Genomic DNA, 10,280 nt, shown 5'->3' on the forward strand with positions numbered 1-10,280 from the left:
AGTATTTAGAAGATACTCAAGGCCCTGGGGGCTGTAGGGGAAACCTGGAATGGAGCATTTAGAAGATACCCAAGGCCCTGGGGGCTGTAGGGGAAACCTGGAATGGAGTATTTAGAAGATACTCAAGGCCCTGGGGGCTGTAGGGGAAACCTGGAATGGAGTATTTAGAAGATACTCAAGGACCTGGGGGATGTAGGGGAAACCTGGAATGGAGTATTTAGAAGATACTCAAGGACCTGGGGGCTGTAGGGGGAACCTGGAATGGAGTATTTAGAAGATACTCAAGGACCTGGGGGCTGTAGGGGAAACCTGGAATGGAGTATTTAGAAGATACTCAAGGCCCTGGGGGCTGTAGGTGGAACCTGGAATGGAGTATTTAGAAGATACTCAAGGCCCTGGGGGCTGTAGGGGAAACCTGGAATGGAGTATTTAGAAGATACTCAAGGCCCTGGGGGCTGTAGGGGGAACCTGGAATGGAGCATTTAGAAGATACTCAAGGACCTGGGGGCTGTAGGGGGAACCTGGAATGGAGTATTTAGAAGATACTCAAGGCCCTGGGGGCTGTAGGTGGAACCTGGAATGGAGTATTTAGAAGATACTCAAGGCCCTGGGGGCTGTAGGGGGAACCTGGAATGGAGTATTTAGAAGATACTCAAGGCCCTGGGGGCTGTAGGGGGAACCTGGAATGGAGTATTTAGAAGACACTCAATGCCCTGGGGGCTGTAGGGGGAACCTGGAATGGAGCATTTAGAAGATACTCAAGGCCCTGGGGGATGTAGGGGGATTAAAAACAGAGTGGTTGTGATGTCATTCAGAACAGATTAAAAAACAGGCTACATGGTTGAGGAAAATTTAATTCTATATGATACAAAGACAAAAGCAATATCTTAGCTAGATGATTAAATGAAAAATAATGGTTTTGCACAAAACAAACACAATAAAACAATAGGACTACATTAGTTTAATGTTTCAATAAAATAATGATGAACTACTATAGAGACCAAAATGGGAAAATAAAGATAATAATTATAGTAATTGAATTATCCTCTCCTGTATGTTTTCTATCTCTGTAACATGTAACGGTATAACATTATACTGAACCTGTAACAATAATGCCTGAACCTCGTGGTCCCGTGTGGCTCAGTTGGTAGAGCATGGCGCTTGCAACGCCAGGGTTGTGGGTTCATTCCCCACGGGGGGACCAGGATGAATATGTATGAACTTTCCAATTTGTAAGTCGCTCTGGATAAGAGCGTCTGCTAAATCACTTAAATGTAAATGTAAACACCTATCAGTTGATCTGTATAGACATGAAAAGTTAAGGCATTTACAATGTATCAACCATAATGCTATACAGTATATGACCAGTATATGACTGATGTTAAAGCTGCTGAATGAATAATACAACACACATTATATTAAAACACATTCCAATCAGAATAATACATGTATCAGTTAATAGATCACATTTGATCAAATGCCACTATTGTTCCAGCTGGTGGAGCTACAATGTAACAACATACAGCATTGTGACTCACAGTTCTATATTAGAATTCCATGTGTTCCATTCTGATGGTTGTTATGGTGATCAGGTGATCTCAGCCTCACTCTTCTTCAACATGATCACCTGTTCAACACAGAAGTAGTTCATCAGTGTGGCCATGTATTTACTTATCCAATACAGAACCACTTAGAAATGTAAATCATATCAGATGATTTACTAGTCAATACTGTGCTACTTAGAATCATATCAAATTACTTCCAATGGGGCTTGTGCTTATGTCCAGTTCTCCCTTATCAATACCAGGGCAATTTCCTAATTATCATTACCAGGGCTATTTACCATTTATCAAAACCAGGGCTATTAACTCCTTATGTCCAGCTCTCCCTTATCAATACCAGGGCTATTAACTCATTATCAATAGCAAGGATAATTACTCCTTAAAAATACATGGGATAATTACTCCTTATATATACATGGGATAATTACTCCTTATCAATACCTGGGCTATTTAGTCCTCATCAATACCAGGGCTATTTACTCCATATCAATACCCGGGCTATTTACTCCATATCAATACCCGGGCTATTTACTCCTTATCAATACCAGGGCTATTTACTCCATATCAATACCTGGGCTATTTACTCCTTATCAACATCTGAGCTATTTACTCCTTATCAATACCTGGGCTTTTTACTCCTTATCAATACCTGGGCTATTTACTACTTATCAATACCAGGGCTTTTAACTCCTTGTGTCCAGCTCTCCCTTATCAATACCAGGACTATTAACTCATTATCAATACCCAGGCTATTTACTCCTTATCAATACCTGGGCTATTTACTCCTTATCAACACCTGCGCTATTTACTCCTTATCAATACCAGGGCTATTTACTCCTTATCAATACCAGGGCTATTTACTCCTTATCAATACCATGGCTATTTACTCCTTATCAATACCTGGACTTTTTACTCCGTATCAATACCTGGGCTATTTACTCCGTATCAATACCTGGGCTATTTACTCATTATCAATACCCGGGCTATTTACTCCTTATCAATACCTGGGCTATTTACTCCTTATCAACACCTGAGCTATTTACTCCTTATCAATACCAGGACTATTTACTCATTATCAATACCCAGGCTATTTACTCCTTATCAATACCTGGGCTATTTACTCCTTATCAATACCTAGGATATTTACACCTTGTCAAAACCAAGGCTATTTACTTCAAAATGCAGGTAGCCTAGTGTTTAGAGTGTTGGACTAGTACCGCATGGTTGCAAGATCGAGTCCCTGAGCTGACAAAGTAAAAATCTGTTGTTCTGCCCCTGAACAAGGCAGATAACCCACTGTTCGTAGGCTGTCATTGAAAATAAGAATTAGTTTTTAACTTATTTAACTTAAATAAAAGGTTAAAAAAATATGTATGTTTACTGATCATGAAAAACATATCAGTGACATATTTTGGTAGTTGACTCTAATCCTTCCTATTTTCTAATTCTACTAAGAGGTAATATAATATAGTACACACTGTGTTCAGAATACCATATTTTGCCCCTGCAGCTGTTGTGTTGTAAGGTAGAAACTCACCTAATTGGTCTTGTTGGGTCTTCCTGGGTACCCTGGTTTCACCTAAACAGACAGTTATCAACACTTTACAACATGGTTCAATCAGAGATACAGTTATCAACACTTTACAACATGGTTCAATCAGAGATACAGTTATCAACACTTTACAACATGGTTCAATCAGAGATACAGTTATCAACACTTTACAACATGGTTCAATCAGAGATACAGTTATCAACACTTTACAACATGGTTCAATCAGAGATACAGTTATCAACACTTTACAACATGGTTCAATCAGAGATACAGTTATCAACACTTTACAACATGGTTCAATCAGAGATACAGTTATCAACACTTTACAACATGGTTCAATCAGAGATACAGTTATCAACACTTTACAACATGGTTCAATCAGAGATACAGTTATCAACACTTTAAACATGGTTCAATCAGAGATACAGTTATCAAGAGTTTACAACATGGTTCAATCAGAGCTACAGTTATCAACACTTTACAACATAACTCAGTCAGAGCTGCTGCAGTATTGTCAGTCCGTGTGATATAATTCTGATTTACAAAAGGTATTCTGCTGGAATGAGGTGATCCTGTATAAACTCAGGTTCTCACCTTGAGCCCTGCTCCTGCAGCATTTCACCAACAGTATGATGGTCACCAGCAGGTAGGGAGACCCCACCAGTAGACTACACAGCAGCCTGGGAAGAGACATGGACAACACTGGGACTGCTGGAGTTGGAACTGCAGCAGAGAAAGAAAATGTAAAACACTGGAGAGAAACATGGATATGGCAAGAAATTACACTATAATCTGTCTGTAAACAATTGTTGGAAATATTACTTGTGTCATCCACAAAATAGATGTCCTAACCGACTTGCCAAAACTATAGTTTGTTAACAAGAAATTTGTGGAGTGGTTGAAAAACTAGTTTCAATGACTCCAACCTAAGTGTATGTAAACTTCCGACCTCAACTGTATATATACTGTACTGTACATGAACAGAGATTTAGTATTCTGTTTATGAATGTAAAATGTTCAGTATATTTTCATGTTATTCTGTTCATAATGTAAATGTTCAGTATATTTTCATGGTTAAAGATAATCAAGGAGGTGATGGAGTCCAGGTTAGTGACATATATAGGGAAGATAATCAAGGAGGTGATGGAGTCCAGGTGAGTGACATATATAGGGAAGATAATCAAGGAGGTGATGGAGTCCAGGTGAGTGACATATATAGGGAAGATAATCAAGGAGGTGATGGAGTCCAGGTTAGTGACATATATAGGGAAGATAATCAAGGAGGTGATGGAGTCCAGGTGAGTGACATATATAGGGAAGATAATCAAGGAGGTGATGGAGTCCAGGTGAGTGTCATATATAGGGAAGATAATCAAGGAGGTGATGGAGTCCAGGTGAGTGACATATATAGGGAAGATAATCAAGGAGGTGATGGAGTCCAGGTGAGTGACATATATAGGGAAGATAATCAAGGAGGTGATGGAGTCCAGGTGAGTGACATATATAGGGAAGATAATCAAGGAGGTGATGGAGTCCAGGTGAGTGACATATATAGGGAAGATAATCAAGGAGGTGATGGAGTCCAGGTGAGTGACATATATAGGGAAGTTAATCAAGGAGGTGATGGAGTCCAGGTGAGTGTCATATATAGGGAAGATAATCAAGGAGGTGATGGAGTCCAGGTGAGTGACATATATAGGGAAGATAATCAAGGAGGTGATGGAGTCCAGGTGAGTGTCATATATAGGGAGGATAATCAAGGAGGTGATGGAGTCCAGGTGAGTGACATATATAGGGAAGATAATCAAGGAGGTGATGGAGTCCAGGTTAGTGACATATATAGGGAAGATAATCAAGGATGTGATGGAGTCCAGGTGAGTGACATATATAGGGAAGATCATCAAGGAGGTGATGGAGTCCAGGTGAGTGACATATATAGGGAAGATCATCAAGGAGGTGATGGAGTCCAGGTGAGTGACATATATAGGGAAGATAATCAAGGAGGTGATGTAGTCCAGGTGAGGGACACATATAGGGAATATAATCAAGGAGGTGATGGAGTCCAGGTGAGTGACATATATAGGGAAGATAATCAAGGAGGTGATGGAGTCCAGGTTAGTGACATATATAGGGAAGATCATCAAGGATGTGATGGAGTCCAGGTGAGTGACATATATAGGGAAGATCATCAAGGAGGTGATGGAGTCCAGGTGAGTGACATATATAGGGAAGATAATCAAGGAGGTGATGGAGTCCAGGTGAGTGTCATAATGCGCTGATGTAACAATGGTGACAGGTTTGAGCCATAACGCCTGGTGACCTAGAAGCAAGAAAGCCGTTGTATATTGGTCACATACCACAACACCCCCGAGGTGCCTTATTGCTATTATAAACTGGTGGAATACCCGTGGAATACGGTTTGATATACCACAGCTGTCAGCCAGTAAGCATTCATGGAGTCAGCCAGTTAGCATTCAGGGCTGGAGCCACCCAGTTCGTAATGCAGGTTTTAGCACCAATTAACGGTGTAAAGAAGGACCAAATAATCTGAATGTCAAGGTTTCTCATATCAAATCAATATCAAATCAGTATCAAATCAAATTTTATTGGTCACATACACATGGTTAGCAGATGTTATTGGTCACATACACATGGTTAGCAGATGTTATTGGTCACATACACATGGTTAGCAGATGTTATTGGTCACATACACATGGTTAGCAGATGTTATTGGTCACATACACATGGTTAGCAGATGTTAATGGTCACATACACATGGTTAGCAGATGTTATTGGTCACATACACATGGTTAGCAGATGTTATTGGTCACATACACATGGTTAGCAGATGTTATTGGTCACATACACATGGTTAGCAGATGTTATTGGTCACATACACATGGTTAGCAGATGTTATTGGTCACATACACATGGTTAGCAGATGTTATTGGTCACATACACATGGTTAGCAGATGTTATTGGTCACATACACATGGTTAGCAGATGTTATTGGTCACATACACATGGTTAGCAGATGTTATTGTGTAGTGAAATGCTTATGCTTCTAGTTCCAACAGTGCAGCAGCATCTATCAGGTAATATCTAAGAATTCCACAACAAAACCTAATACACACAATCTAGTAAAGGAATGGAATAAGAATATATAAATATGAATATATGGATGAGCAGTGACAGAGCGGCTAAGATGCAATAGATAGTAAAGAATAGATAGTGAAGGATACAGTAAGTACATATGAGATGAGTAATGTTAGATGTGTAAACATTATTTAAGTGACAGGTGTTCCATTTATTAAAGTGGCGGATGATTTCAAGTCTGTATGTAGGCAGCAGCCACTTAACTATCTGATGGCCTTGAGATAGAAGCTGTTTTTCAATCTCTCTGTCCCAGCTTTGATGCACCTGTACTGACCTCGCATTCTGGATGGACGCGGGGTGAACAGGCAGTGGCTCAGGTGGTCATTGTCCTTGATGATCTTTTTGCCTTCCTGTGACATCATGTGTTGTAGGTGTCCTGGAGGGCAGGTAGTTTGCCCCCGGTAATGTGTTGTGCAGACGGCACCACCCTCTGGAGAGCCTTGCGGTTGTGGGCGGTGCAGTTGCCTCCTGAGGTTGAAGAGGCGCTGTTGCACCTTCTTCGCCTTCTTCACCACTGTCTGTGTGCGTGGACCATTTCAGTTTGTCGGTGATATAGCCCGCATATCGGACTGCTGTTTTCCCCCCAAGACATAACCCGGATTCCTGCCGCAAGCTCTGGACCATTACACCAGTTCATCGCAGCTAGCTAGCTGCTACCGAATGGCTATCGCCCTTGTCCAGAAGCAAGCACCAGTTAGCCTCGAGCTAGGCCCATTCCCCCGGCTAGCAAATGAAGTACACTAACTACAGTACCTCTCTTGCCAATTGGCCTGGACGCTTTGTCAACACGGAGCCCTGCCGATCCATCACGACTGGTCTGCCGATGTGCCCTCAACCGGCCTCTGTGTCGTTGATGTCGGTGAGGACCTAGCTACTAGCCCCGGCCCGCTAACTCACTGAGTGCTGTATCTCCTGCTCGCCTAGCGTAGTGACGACTGCCGAGCGGCTCCCTGTTTCGTCCATTGCTGCTTATTGGACCCTATGATCACTCGGCTACACAGCTGATGCCTACTGGACTGTTCAGTAACACGGTACCTCATTTTGTTTATCTGTTGACCCCAGCCTCGAACCCAGGCCCTGTGTGTAGCTATCTTACCCTCTCTGCCCATTCATCGCCAGAGACACCAGATTTCTAATTGACTTGCTTGCAGTTCCTACCGCTTCCACTGGATGTCACCAGTCCTTGGAAATTGGTTGAGGTTATTCCTTTGTGTACTGAAGAAGTAGGGCTATCGTAAATGAGGGTCACATGAAGTAAATTTTTTGAGAGAGCCACGTTACGAAAAAAGTTGCGTCAGTTTGTTTTCTTTTGTATTGGACACAGATCATCCTGTCTTCAAATTGATCGATTATTAACGTTTAAAAATACCTAACGTTGTATTACAAAATTAGTTTGAAATGTTTTGGTAAAGTTTACATGTAACTTTTGATATATTTTGTAGTGAAGTGGCGATAGTTGGAACATGTGTTTTTCTGGATGAAACGGTCCAAATAAATGGACATTTTGGATATATATCGACGGAATTAATTGAACAAAAGGACCATTTCTGATGTTTATGGGACATATTGGAGTGCCAACAAAAGATTTTGGTCAAAGGTAAGGCATGATTTATATTTTATTTCTGCGCTTTGTGTCGTGCTTGCAGTGTTGAAATATGCTACTCTCTCTTTGTTGACATTGTGCTGTCATCAGATAATAGCATCTTATGCTTTCGCCGAAAAGCCCTTTTGAAATCTGACATGTTGGCTGGATTCACAACAAGTGTAGCTTTAATTTGGTATCTTACATGTGTGATTTAATGAAAGTTTGATTTTTATATCATGTTATTTGAATATGCCGCGCTGTATTTTCCCTGGATATTGGCCGGTGGGACGTTTGCGTCCCACCTGCCCCAGAGAGGTTAACACCCCGGCCATCCTACAATCTAAGCTAGATCAACCTAATCAACCTGGCCCGGGTATCCTGGAAGGATACTGACCTCGTCCTGTCAGTAGAGGATGCCTGGTTGTTCTTCAAAAGTAATTTCCTTTTGATCCCGGATATCTCTTTGGAAAGCAACTCTTGCCCTGATTTCGTCTACTTTGTTAACTAGGGACGGGACATTAGCGAGTAATACACTCGGAAGCGGTGGTGTGCGTGCATCTGAAGCCTCACTAGACCACTCCGGCACCCTCTCTTCCGGCGGTGCTGTTTTGGGTCGGCTTCTGGAATCAGTTCAAATGCTCCCCTTCAGGAACGTCGTATTCCTGGTCGTAGTGCTGGTTGTGCTGCTAAGTTGACGTCTCTCTGATATCTTCCCAGTTGTATGTAATAAAACTTAAGGTTTTCTGGGCTAACAACAATGTAAGAAATAATACATTAAAAAACAAAATACTGCATAGTTTCCTATGGACTAGAAGCAAAGCTGCCATCTCTATCGGCGCCATCTTGTATCCATCCATATTCTCACCTGTCACAGTCATCCAGCTCTCTGGTGATTCTTCTTCAGAGTTGGTACACTTGTAGAGTCCTTCATCTGACTTGGATACTGAAGGGATGGTCATTTCTCCTGTAGTCTCATTCCTGATGAGGGATCCATCTTTGTAGAAATCAGCTGTGAGGTTAGAGGGAGTTCCCTTGTATCTGCAGCGCAGAGTCACAGAATCTCCCTCAGTCACAGGAAGGGCAGGGCTCTCCAGGATCACAGCTCCATCTGTATATAATATATAAACATCATATATAAACAGGTCTCTCCAGGATCACAGCTCCAGCTGTATATAATATATAAACAGGTCTCTCCAGGATCACAGCACCAGCTGTATATAATATATAAACATCATATATAAACAGGTCTCTCCAGGATCACAGCTCCAGCTGTATATAATATATAAACATCATATATAAACAGGTCTCTCCAGGATCACAGCTCCAGCTGCATATAATATATAAACATCATATATAAACAGGTCTCTCCAGGATCACAGCTCCAGCTGTATATAATATATAAACATCATATATAAACAGGTCTCTCCAGGATCACAGCTCCAGCTGTATATAATATATAAACATCATATATAAACAGGTCTCTCCAGGATCACAGCTCCAGCTGTATATAATATATAAACACCATATATAAACAGGTCTCTCCAGGATCACAGCTCCAGCTGTATATAATATATAAACAGGTCTCTCCAGGATCACAGCTCCAGCTGTATATAATATATAAACAGGTCTCTCCAGGATCACAGCTCCAGCTGTATATAATATATAAACAGGTCTCTCCAGGATCACAGCTCCAGCTGTATATAATATATAAACATCATATATAAACATAACATCAGCTATCTGAAACCAGATGAACCACTAAACACTATAATGTTAGTAGATGGTGTTTGTGGACATACCATGTACTGTGATGTTGACAGCATTGCTGTGTTCTCCAGACCCAGACTCACACCAGTACACTCCACTGTATGATGATATTAGTGACATGATGCATGAAGACCCTTGTTGTTTTCCCCAGTCAGTATTACACTCTGAAAGGTTTCCTCTCGATGTGTTCCTCACCACTCTCCATCCAGTAGAGTTCCCCTGAACCTCACAGCTCAGAGAGACAGACTCATATTTAGAAAACTGAGATTTGTCAGGACTGATGCTCAGAGAGGCTGGAGGAGAAAGATCTGAGAAACAGAGAGAGAGAGAGAGAAAGCAATGAGTAGAGTACAGTAGCTTTCTCTTGCATAGCTAACGTGAGCCTCCAACTTGGTTACATTAACCCAGGCAGACTAGCAGGATACTAGCTAGAAAAAGGTCAACCTAGCTGTGGTAGCTAGCTAGTTAGCTAACGTGAGACTACAACTTGGATACATTAACCCAGCCGGACTAGCTAGATACTAGCTAGAAATAGGTAAACCTAGCTGTGGTAGTTAAATAACGTGACACTCCATCTTGGTTACATTAACACAGGCGGACTACATACAAGAAAATAAACTATCCCCAAACACACAGTGGATAAACTCTGGTGGCCAAA

The 10,280-nt window shown here is 41.5% G+C and overlaps 1 protein-coding gene across 1 annotated transcript; it reads right to left on the minus strand.

Moving 5' to 3' along the window:
* Window positions 1–1,289: 1,289 nt before the first annotated feature.
* LOC139561193 (Fc receptor-like protein 5) lies at window positions 1,290–9,878 on the minus strand. Its single transcript, XM_071378139.1, has 4 exons — window positions 9,655–9,878; window positions 8,721–8,963; window positions 3,100–3,141; window positions 1,290–1,627 (listed from the first exon to the last, which is right to left on the minus strand). The coding sequence occupies exons 1-4, from the start codon at window positions 9,740–9,742 to the stop codon at window positions 1,605–1,607; spliced, it is 396 nt and encodes a 131-aa protein (XP_071234240.1). The 5' UTR covers window positions 9,743–9,878; the 3' UTR covers window positions 1,290–1,604.
* Between the last annotated feature and the right edge of the window lie 402 nt (window positions 9,879–10,280).

This window comes from Salvelinus alpinus, chromosome 31 (genome assembly GCF_045679555.1).
Source record: "Salvelinus alpinus chromosome 31, SLU_Salpinus.1, whole genome shotgun sequence".
Classification (NCBI taxonomy): Eukaryota; Metazoa; Chordata; class Actinopteri; order Salmoniformes; family Salmonidae; genus Salvelinus; species Salvelinus alpinus.